Source organism: Harpia harpyja, chromosome Z (genome assembly GCF_026419915.1).
Source record: "Harpia harpyja isolate bHarHar1 chromosome Z, bHarHar1 primary haplotype, whole genome shotgun sequence".
Lineage (NCBI taxonomy): Eukaryota > Metazoa > Chordata > Aves > Accipitriformes > Accipitridae > Harpia > Harpia harpyja.
The window spans coordinates 74,951,170-74,967,842 of NC_068969.1; the positions used below are offsets into that span (position 1 = coordinate 74,951,170).

General features: G+C 35.9%; 1 protein-coding gene across 2 annotated transcripts in view; it reads left to right on the forward strand.

Moving 5' to 3' along the window:
- Positions 1-14,683, forward strand: part of LOC128136359 (guanine nucleotide-binding protein G(q) subunit alpha-like) — a 137,647-nt gene extending 122,964 nt beyond the window's left edge. The window contains exons 6-8 of one of the 2 annotated variants that reach the window (XR_008233339.1): positions 6,804-6,957; positions 10,612-13,117; positions 13,154-14,683. Coding sequence is in view for 1 of the 2 variants with exons in the window: in XM_052775756.1 (XP_052631716.1) it covers positions 6,804-6,957; positions 10,612-10,802 (345 nt within the window). In the remaining variant the exon portion in view is untranslated. Of the gene's footprint in view, positions 1-6,803; positions 6,958-10,611 lie in introns of both variants that reach the window. The other variant, XM_052775756.1, reaches the window with a different exon arrangement.
- Positions 14,684-16,673: the final 1,990 nt, after the last annotated feature.

A 16,673-nucleotide genomic window follows, 5' to 3' on the forward strand; every position in this document is an offset into this window, starting at 1 on the left:
AGCTTTGAGCCAGCTCCAGCTGCCCATTTCTGTACATAGTTATTCACAAGTTTCTTTCTGCAGCCTTTTCCGTTGAAGCTGAAATAAGACTTTTCTGGAAGCAATTTAGTGAGGTAGAGCTGGCTTATAGAATCAGATCAAGTGCTTGAACAAACTGTTAAATACTGCCTGCTCCCCACCTTTCCTGTCCTCTTTTCGAAGAGCCACACTGGCTTGCTTGGTTTGGCAAGGCTTCCTTCGCATTTCATCTGACAGAAGGTCAGATCCCCAGTGCTGGCCTTTTTCTATATTCCTTGTAATCCTATCCCTATTTCCAGTAAAAATACTGTAATGTGAAGCTGTTTCTTACATAAGGAAAAGTGCATCCTGTCAATGACAAGTGTTTTTCAGAACAGTGAGTAATTCAAAAATTTCATCTGGTCACACATTCTTTAATTAAACTGATTAAAAATATTATGGCAGTAATGTTGCATAGATGTTTAATAAAGGCAAATGGTGAGCCTGCAATGGTATGAGCTATCATTAGCAACAGAAAACCTGTTTATGAGAAATTTCAGAGAATAATAAGCAGTATCTTTGGGAGAAATTACTTCTGGAACAAAAATAGTTTTATCTGCCATGACATCCATAAAAGCTGATTTGCTCTTAGAAGTTGGAAATACAGAGAAATGAAAGACTGCAGAAGGTTAAGCAGAGATTGATTAGTCAAAAAATTAATTGCTTCATATTTTTTGATTAATCCTTAAATCATTCTAAAACGAAATAGTGAAGCCATGTTAGAATGTTTAATCTGTTATGATAAACTCAGGACCTATATTGCTTTATCTGCTCAAGCAGATAAAATCTACTTAAAAATCTCTAGGCCATCTTTCAATTCCTGCAAAACATCTACAGAGTACACATGTGAGTGACAAAATACAAAAATGTCTGTTTACCATCCTTAATACAATTCCCTTCCATTTCCCTCTAAAATAATTGCAAAGGGTATATAAATGCAATTTTATGATCCCATAAACTGTTCAGGAAGGCACGAAGGTCCCAGAGCCCATATCCTGTGAAGACAGAGGGACCTGAGCTTGTTCAGTCTAATGAAGAGGACACTAACACTTGCCCACAAGTCTTTGAAGAGTTGCAAGTGTACCATGGAGCTGAAGTTTTCTAGGTAGACAATGTAATAAATGGTAGCTTGGGAAGTTCAGGCTTTATATTGGGAAACATTTTTCCCTTGAGTGTTAGTTTAGCATTGTGACAGGGAAACCAGAGAGGTACTGAAATCTCCCATCTGTACAGGCTTTCAAGACTTGCCAAGACAAAGCCATGACTGACGTGCTCCTGTGTTGTCAGCAGTCCTACTTGAACTAAGACTAAACTAGATGAACTCTAGAGATGCCTTCCAGACAGCATTTCAGAGTCAATACTCTGCTGCCATTTCAGTGGTGTTTCAGTGGAAGATGTGTGAGTCACTGTGAGTACTTAGAGCTGTTTACATTTAAAAAAAATAAAGGTGGAGTTGTTATGTTTCCATGTTGTATGGTGCTTAATGGCATCAGCAGTGCTGCAGCGTCCCTGCTGATGTGTATGTATGTAATCATGCTCTCTGTGTTCTCTTAGGTTATAATAGTAACTTGCTGTCATCTAATTGTAGTGTTTTTACCACTGGCAGACCTACACCTTACTTGGAAGCCATCTAGGTAGGCAGATCCTGAATGTATATTGGGTAGGAGCAGTATTATTGTTATCTGAAGAGTCTGATTTTGGAACTAAACTGTAAATTACAGTTTCTGATTTTATAATGAGTAGTTTCTGGTGAAACAAAGGCAAAATTCTTCTCTAAATATAAGTGTCCCAATGTCTTAGTGCAGAGAATGTAGAAGGTTGCTTCTTGGGAAGAGCTACTTAGAAATGGAAGAGCATATGATGATACTACTTTCCTAACGGAGCATCTGACAGCAAGATCTTGACTTAAGTCTAATAAGTAAAGGAGTAGCTTTGCAGAAGTGCATGCGTATTTATAGTTAGCATCGTGCTAAAGTACTTTGCTGAATCCAGCTTCTTTACATTTTAATAACATAAGAAATTAATTCTTCTCTCAGTGTTCATCTTCAGAGCTTGTGTTGGATATTTATCAGCTACACCCGCATAAGTTGACTGCACTTGCTCTTCATTATAACTATGCTGACTTCTTTAGTGACAAGTTTAACAAAAACAGTCCTTAAATTCAAAATACAGATTGCAATTTTTTCCTAGGAAGTCCATCACTTTCCATTAGTACTGAAGCTGTAACGTTTAATCTCTGTGCTTCCTTTGTTGTGCCTTGGCCTTCTTTTAAACTTTCTGACTCTTCTGTGTTAAAACAGAAAACTATGAAAAGCAAATGGTTTGATTCAATATGTGGGATAGTTTCAAAAGGAGAAGCCAGACGCTGATTGTTTTTCGTAATGTTACATATTAATTTCAAGTTTACAGTGCTGGCTTTTGGGACAGTTTTTAAAATGTTCTGAGAGTTTAGTATGTATTTAATGAGATCCTGTCTACTTCCTTTTAAGGATAGGGAAAAGGAAGAAGCCAGTGAGATTTCCCATAATTCAGGCAACTGGTAAGCATTTTTATTTACTTGCTAAGGGGTCAGTTATGGAAAAACCACTCACCTGAAGGTGGGAGTTACAGGGAGAGAGGGAACAGAAGAGAGAGACCCTTTAGGTTTTATTATGTTACGACTACACACCAAGAGAAGATATAGGTGTGGTCGATATACAGTGAGTACTGTTTTCTCTTTAGGGCATGTTAAGTACTTTGTTTTCTTACACTTTGATAGTATTGTCCATACTATAAGTACAGTTCATGGCACTAAGAGGCAGAAAAAAATAGTAAAAAAAAAAACAACCTGAGTGTGAAGTTAGGACATCTATTTACTAGGTTTTTTCCCTTCCTCTGAGTCCCCTTGAGTTTTCATCTGTGATATTATTATTAGGTCTATGCATAATAAAGTTTATAAAAGAACTGAAAAAAAAAAAAACCCAAACTCAGAGTTAACGTTCACTTATGGATTTTGGATTTACTTGGTTTGATCTTTAGACGTCAAAACTATGATGTTAATGTGACATATGACTGCAATAACAGCCCTGTAATTTACAATGCTGTCAGATACAACTGACATTTTTCATTCAGACGATCCCCATGAACAATACAAATGCTAAAATAAGCAAGTTCTGTAGGAAGAGGCGAAAATTTTATTAGACCAGCTGATACAATCAGAGAAAACAGATGAGCCCGTGTACAATTCCTTCATGATGTCATTGCATCTAAGATTAGTTTTTCTTCCAGTGAAATAAAATTGACCTTAGCAATCATTCAATAATATATACATAATGTTATATATGTCATACAATGAACTGAAAAGGAATTTTCTTGATTAATATCTTTACGAGGCTTTGCAAGACATTTGTTAAATATACAAATTACATGAAATCTGCTTTGAATCCCTGGAATTGACTGATCTGCCTTTTTAAAGCTCTAGCAGTACTATTTTTTACGTATATCTTTTGTAAAGGCATATTGTTTGTGGAGCATTGCAATGTGACATACATTCAGAGAAGATAACCAATGGTATCCTAAGTCTTTTTTCCATGCTGCTATTGTAGGGACAGATCACAGCATTGTGTGGTCTTTTCCTTGAGAAGGATCATGAAAATTCATAGACCTGTCAATTACGGATCTTAAAGAGAATGACGTTTTTCTTAACTGATTGGACAGCTTGTCATCTTTTGCCAACTCTTTAGAAAACATCTGCAACCTTCCTGATGTCTTAATCCCTGCTGTTTGCTTCATTCTGCGGATGGTGTTGTGGTGGGGGACATTCTGTAGTGATGTAGACTCTGAAGTAATCCTTATACTGAGATAGTTACTGTTCCTCAGAGCTACCATTTGGTCCTCAAGACTTTACTGTCTTAACTTCCCAATATCTTCATCTGATACAACTGTACAGGGCAAGATCCTTGTGCTGTAAGAAATAATTCTACTTCAGTGGGCTCTGGCAGTGTAGTATGCATTTTTTATCTTTTCCCACAATTCTCTGACTCCCAGTTAATTTGGTTTAGGACCAGATAATTTAATACTAAATTGGCAAGAGCAACAGTCTACTGCTGTTGCCTCTTTAAAGCCTATTCTCCCAGAATCAGGAACAGATTCAGATTTAACCTTGCTCTTCCTGGAAATATAGTTAACTGGATGACTTTTGGAGGCAAGTGCCTTTGAAACAGAACTTTGACTATGCTAAAGAATACAGTGAAGTGAATGAGGGTGGGGTAATCTGGTAATGTTTTATTGACTTCAGTTACTGACATTGTGAACTATTCATTTTTTCTAAAGCAGTTGAGCGTTTCTTTCAGTTTTGTTATACTGCAGATATCGACCACTTCTGTAAATTCCTCAAGGCTGTGATTACTTCCTTTGATAAAACATAATTTTTTCTGAAGCAGCTCTTTTACACTGCCTTCTTGGTAGTATCCTTTTTTTTGGCAGCCCAGATTGGGTTTTAATTAATTGAACTACCTTTGAAATCATGGAAACCTGCTTTATCTCTGATCTGTCGGTTGAGTGGAGTCGTTCGTAGATATCTCGTCAAGAAGATGCCTCAAATCAAGTCTGAAAGGACTCAAAAGAAACTTACAAATTTAAAATAGGAAAAAAGTGACTGTGGAACACAATTCGTATTATATAGGATTCATAATTAATATATAACACAAGACATACTCTTCTTACGTTGAAGACACAGTATTTTGTTCTTTATTGTGTATGTCTCCTGGTATTTTTATGACACACAGCTCTTACAGAGTTAATGTTTTAGCTGACAGGATGCCAGAAATTGTTTTAGACATGATGTCAATGTAGCTTCAGTCTGCGTGCCTTTTCTGCTTCATCTTGTTTGGCATCCCCTTCAAACAGAAAATGAAAATGTGCTCTGGGTCTAATAACAATGTTTGCAAAACAGTTTTCTTGAGCTTTCGTGGAGGAAGGGTCATAAATTTATCCGAACTGATTTATTTATTTTATCTTTGCAACTCTGTGTTATGTACATGGAAAAAAATTGGCATTATAGATGAAAATATTGCAGCCCTCTTGAAGGGTTTTTGTGAAAAGCAGGAACACTTACTCTAGGTAAGTAATCTATGTTTTCTGTGCACTTTTCTTGCTGAGAAGTTTTCAACAGCTTATAAATTCACTGTGAAAGATCACTGCTGTTTGAGTTGTGATGCTGTTTTACCTTCTGAGAGTCACATTAGAACATACCAAGTGTTAATGAGTTTAAGTAAATATTTATAATTTAAACAGGAGTTTGTAAGATTATATTGCCTTCTCTTTTTCATCAAGCTGTAAAAGTGAAAACTATCCTGTGTAGTTCACATTGCCTTTCTCTAAGGCCTTGTTTAGAGAAGAATTCTATACAGAATGTTGAAAAGAAAACATGGTCTGGTTAACAGTTAGTCTAAGGACTTAGGTTTTATACTCGGCTCCGTTGACATTTGTTTTTCTCCTTCTGAATGAAATCCTGGCACCATTGAAATCAGTGTGACTCATAAGAACTGACTGCAAGAAGGCAAAGGTTTTACTCCTCTGCATTAGTTTCTCAGTCTATAAATTTGGCTATTTATTTTCACCCACCACTCCAGCATGCGGTAAAGATTTATAAATTGCTTGAAAATTCTGTGCTAACGTAAGAGACCAAACGATCAACTTCTACAAAATGGAATTTTTTTAGGGTTTGTTTTTTGGTTTTTTTTGTTGTTGGTTTGTTTGTTTGAAAGTTCCTATTCTTCATGTTTATGTTGGTTTCTTTAAAATGCAAATTAATGCAAGATACAGTTATTACAAAACTGAGTTATCTGACAGATTGTTGTATGGCTCAGCAACAGCAGAATCTGCAGGTTTCACCTCCTTGCTGTTGTTCTTAGGAGCCCTGTTTGGTTGTGAAACAGGTTTTTTCAGGGGACTGCAACTCTAAATAATAATAATAATAATAAAGAGTAAGTTAATTGCTTTGTTTTGAACTCAATTTGTTCTGACTCTGTATTAACCACATCATGTCAGCCTAACAGTTCTTCAGAACTTTATCAAGTCATAAGATAATTTTACAATGACAGAAAAGTGTTACAAATAGAACTGTAGGCTTCACTTACATTTCAGCTATAATGCAAAGTGGTTTTCAGGAGCAGTTAAGCAATTAAAGTAAAGGCTAACCCAATGTTAGAAATGAATTTAGCAGTTTCCAGATTTAAGATTTTATGTCATAAGCCTTTGGTGTTGACGAAATGATCTCAGGTTCCAAATTTACTTGCAGCTATTGTAAAGCTGATCTCTTTCTAAGAATTATCTAACTCTGCATTTAAAGTTCAGGAAAGGCCTATAAAATAAAGAATGTTCTTAAACCTTGAATTGATTATTATGTCTTCTTGTGGTATACTTGTCCCTACTATGAATCACATGCATTTCAACACCCACCAGTTCATTGGCTGGTCATAATTGTGCATACTCAGACATTACAAATGTACCTGTTACAGCTTTAATGTTCATGGCCTGTGTTTTACACTTGAGCAGTTGAATTTGCAAAAGGAAAATGCCTGCGTATTTAACTGCTTACTTATTAATTGTAATTTAATTACTTGAACATTATGTATTGGTAGGAAGGTGCAAAACATGAAATGGATCCGTTTACCAAATCAAGTGAAATTGCATGAAATTATTTAAAAAAAAAATTTAAAATTACTTTCATGACCACCAAAATTTCACTCTCTTTTTTATTCCAGAATCGAATGGAAGAAAGCAAAGCACTCTTCAGGACAATTATCACATATCCGTGGTTCCAGAACTCTTCAGTCATTCTGTTCTTAAATAAAAAAGATCTCTTAGAGGAGAAAATTATGTACTCCCATCTAGTTGATTATTTTCCAGAGTATGATGGTAAGTATAATGACATCAGAGCTCATGCTCTATTTACACTAATGACACATTGTAATAGCCTTGTCCAAATGCTAGACAGATAGATCCTTTGATATATCTTGGTCTTTAAAAAAAATGGTGCTCTGCAATTTTTAATCATCTAAATTTTTAAAATATGATTGAACTCTTCTGGGATTTTTTAGCCTGCTAGGATTTAATTTTATACTGTAATTTATTGTGGGTAGGATGGCAGAACCTTTCATAGGAAATTATTGACTTTTAGATAACTATTGTCATATTTGTAGCAAACCACATTCTGTCCTTCATCCTAAGTTGGGGTGAGGGTTTAAACTGAAGTACAAAAGCTAAAAAGAAATAAAAATGTATTCCTCACTTCTACACATTGTCTCCCATACTCTTTTTTTTGAGGTTTGGTTTTGTGTAAGGCTGAATATCTGAGGCGAATTGTCATAAGCTCTCTGTGGCAGTCAGAGAAACTAGTACCACTCCTTCCACCCTTTTACCATACCTCTTTTTTTCCTTTATTTTAATTTTACTTTATTTACGTGAAGCTTAATGTGTTTGTCCATAAAAAAATTATATGGATTTTACAGCTGTTTCTCCTAAAACTGTACTTCCAGAAAGTTCTTCTAGGGTAAAAAGCTAAGTATTTTGAGGTAACTGAATGGAGGCCTTGGTAACAGAGAAAAACTCATATAATAAGAGGTCTAAAGAACTAAATGCTTGTATTTTTAAAAAAAGAATATCTGTTTTGTCCCACCAGGGAGCGAATAGCAGATTTGAAATCTGAATAAAAGATCGAATCTCTCATGTTCAGATATGGAAAGTAATAATAGGAAAAATGTGCATTTCGTTTCCTGTTTAAGGGGAAGGAAACAGTGAACAGCCTGCAGGATCAGGCATATTATTTATGAGTCAGTGTAAGTTTAGTTTCGTAGTGCTTTGCAGAAGAGAACTGGCAGTTGAACAGAAATATACTTGTTCTTTTGAATTTACTTCGTATGACAAGTTCCCTAGATGATGGCCTGAAGGTGAGAAGACTCTACAGTCTGCTTTGTTACCACCACCTAAGTGACGATAAAGCCTGTGTTAAATGCTTGCCGAGAAAAAACAGACAAAACTCAACCACTCATCTGAGAAACCCTGTTTCTCCTGTCCTTTGCCATTGGTGAGGGAAAAAAAAAAAGATAATGGACTGGTAGGGCTGTTGCAGTGAAGACCTGGAAGTCTTCAAGAGTCTTTGTCTCTTAATTCTGCAGATTTTGCTGGACTTAACTCCATATACAAGGTTATGGTTTGATTTGATTTCTTCTGGTGGCAGGATGGGGTCTGTGGCTTGCAGAGGTCACCATGTGGTCCCCTCTTCTGTCCCAGCACACTGGGGGTGTGAGAGGTGGGAAGATCTGAGGAAGGGATCAAAATTAGATATTTTTCAGCTGCATCACTTCTCCCATTTGTTTTCCTGTGCAAGGGAGAAAGTAGCATCTGGATGAGAACTGCTAGCCAGGATTGCAACTGATCAAATTAAGCTAAGCAGTACTGCTGCACAGTGTATTCTAACAGCACTGGAAGGGGGACTGAAGCATGCTCAGGGGTTGGTGTATCGCATGAAGACATCCTTGCATGGCTAATAGTAGAAGACTGACTCACAGACTGGAATGAAGAGCTGGAAGAGGGAGAGAGGACAAAGACAAAAAGGCACCATAGTTGGGAGGAAAAGAAGAGAAAAATATTGATGCAGTACTTCTTATATAGACCTTCAGTGTATCATGTAGAGACATTCTTCGCAAACTGCTGATTAGGGAGCAGTGGACAAGAAACGTACTGATTTATATGGCAGTTCTTTTCCAAGACTCCATATTACTTAGATCACAGCCACTTTGCAGTCTAAACTTAACATTGACTCATACAATTTTTTTTACATTCCTGAGATCGTAAACATTCTTTCTAACCTCAGTTTTCCATACTTCAGCTTCAGTCAAACAAAGATTTAAATTACATGATAGTCAGTAGAGGTGTGATTAAGTAAGCAAATTTGGATACAGGCTTTGAATAGTGCAGTAGATTTTGAGAGAGTGCTCTGTCTAGCTGCTATGAAACCGTTCAATAAAATTATAGGAAGTTGTTTAAAGCAGTGGTTTATTTAGAAGAAGTCGTCGTCTTTAAAGTTCTAAGAGTTTTCTTCACAAATACTGCAAATCTGTTCGTGGTAGTGTGAGACTTACTGTTGCTGCTGTTTCTATAGAGTCTGGGTGACCAACTCAAAGAAAGGCTAGAGCCTGTTGTGTTTTAGAAGCTTTATTGTGTGTAGAAGTGTTGAACAGTCCTCTGTCCTGCTTCAGAGAGCTTATGATCCCTAAATCTCAGGAAATGTGTCATCTGTATATGTGTATGTATGTACATATATGTACATGTATGTTCATGTGCATACACCCATATATTGCAGAATCTTACTCCCCCTCCAGATGGATTTGCAGCACACCAGAAAGTATGTGATTTCTTTTCCATGCATCCCCTACCTACATTTTATGGAGTTATCCAAATTGGAAACGTTAGCAATTGTAAGCTTGAAGTATTAAAAAGAAGGTTTATTATCCAGTTGTTGAAAAATATGTGGGCATGTGCTAACCCCCAAAGTACAGATTTCATAACTACTGAAGGATATATCTACATATAACAGCTGAGTGCTGGTATTTATATTGCCATGTAACAACAGGAATAATGAAGAGTATAGGAGGAGAAGGCAATGCAGAAAACTTGCGTGTTCTGTAGAAATCCACGTTACAAAAACAGGAGAGCAAGGGAGTAATGGCCTTTGGAAATGGCACTGGAATAATAGAACAGAATTCAACAGCTTGGGGCTAATGTTCTTACCTCTGCACTGCTCTTTTGGCTGTGAACGTGAATGAATCTGCACTGTTCCAGGCTGGAAGTCATTAGTTTACATTCTGTCTTCTGTAAAGCTGAACATGTGGTTTGGTTGCATACATTCTCCATCCTTCAGAGAATTACAACCTTAATTTAGGTCTGATAGGATCATTATCATACCTAATCTAGATAACGAGTGATTTGTTAGAACGTGAGCCTTTTGCAATCAAACAGCTTCAGCTGGAGAGCATGTATATTTTATTATCACTGAAGTAAATGAAGTTCTATTGGTGACAGTGTCAGACCAGTTCAGGATATGGCTTCATTATGCTACCTATTAAAGTCCTCATAAAACTAGTAAATGTTGCAGTGCTAAAAGAACTTAAGTATAATTTAAATATAGTAGGTGTAGACTGAACATTCACCAATTCTATTAACATTTGAAAAGATTTACTAGTATAGCTAATTGTTCGTTTTCATTCTGTGCAGTTATAAATCACCTGTTTTAAACATTATCTTATCAAAGAACGAGGATAGTCAGCAGGAAAAGAGCAGCTTTGACATGATAGTTCTAACTGGATGAACTTCTGAAATTTCCTTCCATCTTTATTTTTCATAGTTCCTACGAGGAAGAAAGTAGCCAATATATGATACTATTGATAAGTAAAAAGTTCCCTGTCTTCTCTTATGTGAGGACCACAGACTAAGCCTTTCTTGTTTTCTGTTAAAGAAATTCAAATATTGAATCAACTTTAGGAAGACTGACTTTCTCTTCTTAATTATCAGGACCACAACGGGATGCACAAGCGGCACGAGAGTTCATCCTGAAGATGTTTGTAGACCTGAATCCAGACAGTGACAAAATTATCTACTCCCACTTCACGTGTGCTACAGACACAGAGAATATTCGCTTCGTCTTTGCTGCTGTCAAGGACACAATCCTACAGTTAAACCTGAAGGAGTACAACCTGGTCTAACTGTGCCTAGGAGGCCCTCCAAAACCAACTTTGCGTGATTGAAGATATACAAGAGGGACTGTATTATCTGTGAAAAAAATTTGCATAATACTAATTTATTGCCGGCCTGGACTCTGTGAATGTCCACAGAGTTTGTAGTTAATATTATGATTTTATTTAAACTATATGGAGGAAAAACAAAAGATGCTGAATTACATTCACAGCACATTTCCTCAGTTTTTTAGGCAAAACGTGACTCAATGTGTTTTAAATTCTCAGTCATACATTTACAAAAGATAGCAGGTTTTTGCTATTGAAGCAAAATCAAGCTCGTTTCCTCTTTCCCTGACCCTTTCTCCCTCCCTCCTTCCCCTCCCCCCTTATCTTTTACAAGGTACAGTGGCCTGTTTTGTCCCAGTTGCATTTCTGGGTGAAATATTTTCTGTTGAGTGATTTCGTCAGGAAAATACTATCATCAGAATCAGTCATTATAATTTTACAGTGTGTATTTTCTCTGAAGGATCAAAAGTATTGATACTGTGATTTTTAAATTCTTGACATGGGTGTCTTCATTCTGTCTTCACTTTTGAGAATAGAATATTGGGATTGCAAAATAGAATTACAGTTGTCTAAGGATATTAAATTTAACCGTATTTTCACAGTTTGGAAAGGTGCACAGAAGACAGTAATGAAATAACTAAGACACAACCTGCTATGTACGTGGAATATGTTAGAATCTCTTTTTAATTGCCATGTGCCATTTTTTCTCTCTTCTTTTATTCACAAATGCCAAATAGAAATGTCATAAACACTACATTTTCCCCAGTGGCTACAGCCTGAAACAGTGGGTTTTTTTTCTTAAGTTAGAGCTTTTTTTAAGTGTTCTTTTTCCACACTAGAAAAATTATTTTTATTGTATAGAATTAATGTTGCCAAATCTGGCTTTTTTATAAAACCAATGCTCTTGAAACATAAGATACTGATTGAAATGCCAAACTGATGGGTTGGGAACTGACCTGATTGAGTCAACTGCCAAATGATAAACACAGTTTCAGCTCATATGTTCCCTTTTTTAGAAAGTGTTCCATTTTCTAATGCCAAAACCAACAGTGTGAGTGAAAGTGCTACGAGGTGCACCATGCATATGCATGTGTTCTACTAATTTAAAGACAGTTTGAATCTCCTTATGTCAGATATGGCATGAGATTGTTTTCTGTAATAATATCAAGACACCTTTAGTTGTATAACAAATTATTGATGAGAGATCATATTCAAGAACCTTTCTTGATAAGGTTGCTTGTTAACTAACTGATTCACAGACATTTGATAGGCTTTCATGCAAAATAGCCTCTCTCAATGTTCTTTAGAAAAGATTAATGTAAATGAAACAAGGAGAAAATCATTCTTGAAATTTAAATGTGCAATTTTTTAACACAAAAATGCAGCACACATTGATGAGCCTTTATTCTGCAGCTTAGGTTGAAAGGTGTTTTTTGACCAGGTGCATGATTGCTAGCAAGCTATAGAAAACTCAAGAGTTTAGACATGTAATTGGATTGATTATCTGCAATGCCAAGTAGCACTAGAGTGCACTTAACACAGAAATGGCTGCCTTGTAGCAGCGCATGGGAGGTGGAAAAAAGAATGGCTTATTAGTTGATTACCAAAGTTAACAATAAATACTAATGAGGCATTTTTCATCCTTAACCCTCCCAACTCCAAAACAGTAGTAAGAACAGTTGCTATTTTTTGCTCCCTCTTAAAACACCTTGTAATTTAAAACTGGTTGTAGGTATAGTGCAATTATGAATGCTATAATCATTGTACATACATCTATATATATATATGGCAGCATCCATATTGGCTTTGTAATCATTAATTTTTGGCAAATTGAATGTGCTGTATTGATATGTATCTATGTAATTGTATTGTATGTCATAGCTAATTCACATTTTAAATAATGTTATTTTATTTACTTTTTTAAGAGAGAAGAATGTAAATTTTGTCAGTTTATTTCTGACTAGGGATTTGTTGTTTTTTTATTTACAAAACAAAAAAAAAATTACTGTAGTACAGAGCGGTACTAGCATCGTGCTGTATAAAATCATTTGCACATTCCTGAGTAGAAGTAAATTGGAGACACCCAGACAAAGGCCATTCACATTCAAAATAATGCTTAAATCTTGTTAGGGCTTTACACAGGTGTAGAAACCAGTCTTATTAGAAGAGCTTATGCCGTTATATCTAGGATTGGAACATAAGCTTTTAAATATAATTTCTATTTGGCAGGTTCATGTTAGGTTACTTTTACTTTTCTAATAGGCTTTATTAGAAAAGTAAATTTAGAGATCCTTCAAATCATTGTACATAAGTACTAATGAGTATATGCTGTTGCCCTAAAAATACCATGAAAAAGTTCGGAACATCAGATCAATCAAACAGTCTTTCAGAAACTGCAGAAACCTTCGCTATAACAACAACAACCAAAAAGTCACTATTGTTAATGATTTGAAGGAGTTAAGGAGTTTTATTTAATAAAGCTAAAGCAGATAGATCTAGGCTATAAAAAGTAACACTGACATTCTGAACAGGGGATCAGAGCAGTGACTCTTACATACAGCATAACAAAATTGGTCCTGATCTTGCTATAAATGCAACAGAGCTTCTTTTTGCACAGTTCCAGTGTTGATAATATCCCTTCTTTTAACCTGGGAATACATTCCCCATGCTGGATTCAGTGCTGTAAATGGAACTGTAGCCAAAAACAAAAAAAAACCCAAAACAACAACAACAAAAAACAAAAACAAAAAACCAAAACCCCCAAAAATAGACAGTGGTGTCTAACAAAAGTTAGGGTTTGTTTTGTTTTTTTAAATTTGTTTTCTTATGGGATATTGGGTGGGGGAGAAGGAAATGTGGTTCTGAGTTTTGTATAAAAACAAAAACAAAGGTTTACTCATGCTTTATAGTTCTATTGTGATTGCAAAAGTTTTCAAGAGTGTGTGCCACTGGGCTACTTCTGGTATATTTTAGGTAAGTTAAACCTGTGGCAATGTTTAGATCATTTGAGCATGTTCTAAAAAAAAAAAAAAAAAATCAGTACGCCAAGGCAAGCTTTACATGAATCACCTAACACAGCATTGCAGTGTGACAGTTTACAAAAACATTTCCTTTTTAAATGACACAGCTGTTCCCACTTGCAGTATATTCTGTTGTGGTGGTGGTGGTGTTGCTATTGTTTTAATTGGTGGTTTCTACTATGCCTTATAGTGCTTGAGTCCAGAAGTTTGTGCCTCTAACATGAAGCTGAGGGCAAAAACATCAAGACAGAAACCCTTTTAACTTTGCCAAAATTATGTGATTTCTTTGAATGTCATAAATGGGGGAGGAGGGAAGGAAAACATCTTGGGAATCTGTTCTAGATGTTCACTAGCACAAGAAAGCTGTAATACGTGTTTTACAGAAACCTTAAACTTGCCTTTTTCACAAATTAACTGGCGCTGTCCTTACATATATAGAATGATGCAGCTATAAGGGCAGTTTACTTTTTATAATTTAGACTCTTTTGATTGTCAAGGTGTATGGACTTTAATTTTTAATCATACTGCCACATGATTGTGAATCACTTAAGTTTGAAAGTGGAGAATAGACTTTTTATGCTGGATATCAGTCACAATTGACTGCATGATTTGCAAAAACTCTAAATGGGGGGGAAAAGGGCTGCGTATAAAGACATTTCTAGACTCCCAGCCTTTGGTTGTAAGGTGCAGAAGACGTTCGGATTACTCAACCTCATGACCCTTTCCTTGTTACACATTCTTCACAAAAGAATGAAGTATTAGGAGAAAACAAAGACATGTTAACCAACATGAAAAAATAAAATTTAGCCAATTAATTTATTATATGTGCTGCTGTTCTTGGAGCTCTGTGCATGGTTATCCTGCAGACTATTACATTAGTGAACTAATCAAGTGTGCACAGCATATTAACAAGGCCTACAAATGACCTACCTCTAGCTAAGAGACCAGTAAATTAAATATGTTTTGGAGAGACCATCATAATTGAGGAAATTAAAATGTCCTGGTGTAGGTAATGATGGTATTTTAGAAATTCACACTTTTGTAAATATGGTCTATAAATTCTAAAATTTAATATGCATTAAACAACTAAAGCCATCCGTCCCTGTGCAGTTTGTTAGTTTAGTAGAGATCTTGCAAAACCATACATTTAGTTTGAGAAGAGGAGCTACTGATATTTCCTCTTTTTTGGCTTCTGGTTACTCAAAACATTTTGAGTTTCATCAATGAAACCAGAAACATTTCTACATAGTCAATACATTGAGGGTCACTATTTAGCTAGTTAAAGGGATTTTACTGTAAGTTTCTCTCAAGCTTTTTCACAGTAGCCATGCTGCAGGGAAGAAAGGAATAGAGGGAGATTTCAAAGATAGTGTGAAAAATATAAAGTCAGCCAGATCAGTCTTACTGTAAATCTGTTGGTTTGTTTTTTTTCTCTCAAAATAACAGTTTAAACTGAAGTCTGTTGCTGGATTCCTTGTCTACCATGCTGCAGGAAATCCTTATTTGACCAATTTTTTTTTTGGGGGGGGGGGGGGGGTCAGGTACATTTTTAAACTTGCAGTATTTAAAAATAAAGATCATATTTGCTGTTCTTAAAGTGTCACTTAAATGCATGTATTGTGTGTTGTTTGAGGGACAAAAATAGGGGGTTTGGAAAAAAACTAATATTGTACAGTTACTGCCCCTCAGAAATGTTGCTGGTTAAAAGTACAATATTTTTGGCCATGACTTAGTACTATAGTATCTTCATTCCTTGAAATTTAGCTTTTCTGAAATATTATTTGGGCTTATTGTTGTCCCAAAATGTTTCTTATTATGATAAATGTTGGATAGATGTATTATTCCATTATTGCTTTTCAATTATATGTGCTCTGTCATCATTGTCTAAATATTAAAATTTCCAGAATATCTTTACTAACAGCCAGAATGTTCAAAACAATTAAGGTTTATTACAGTGGGACAGTCATTTGACAGCATTATTAAAGGGTTTTTTTGGTGTGTGTACAATGGAAACTTGGAAGCATGGGGGAAAAGAAATAATAGCCTGTATCTCACTCATAGAAAACTTGCAGAATTTGTAGATGGCGAGGTGAATTTCATAAGCATTTTGGCTGATTGCAGTAGTACTGCAAGAGCAGACTGTTTCTTCAATCTTTTTGTTCACCTATGTGACGATAGGAATAACAGAAAGATGCCTACGTGTTGCTTTTCAGGAGTCTGGCTCATATCTGATCAACAATCAGTGGATCTCAAATCTTCATTACTGAAGAAAGATTATTTCAGGCCAGTTGCAAAAATAAGTTTGTTCTCTGTTACGTGATCACAACAGTTAAAGTGAGATTCTTGGAGTCCAAACGGTTTGCCTAAGCAAGGACTTGAGTGAATGGTTCCTGATTTTTCTTTCCTGTTGCAGAATGTAGTGGAGAGGGATCAGTGGGGAAGGATTTATTTTATCTTTATGTCTGAGTGAAGATAATGTCAACAAATATACAGTATAAGTGGTGATATTTAGATATGTGAAATAGATGTAGAAACTGTATCTGTGTGATAAATTGTGCATAGTTGTGATAAAACCTTGGATCACATACTGTCATCATATCACCCGATTGCCAACTGCTTTGTAGGATACTGTCCCAAACACCTAGGACTTCCAGAGTATTTGTAGACTGCCACAAAATACACAGTTACCAGCTCCTCAGGAACACATCTGGTATCAGTATCTGGTATCAAGGCAGCTGACCCCCTCTCATAGCTCATTGCTACCAAAAGGAACTACCTTCCAAGACCTCAGTTCTCAGTCCTTGTGTCAGAC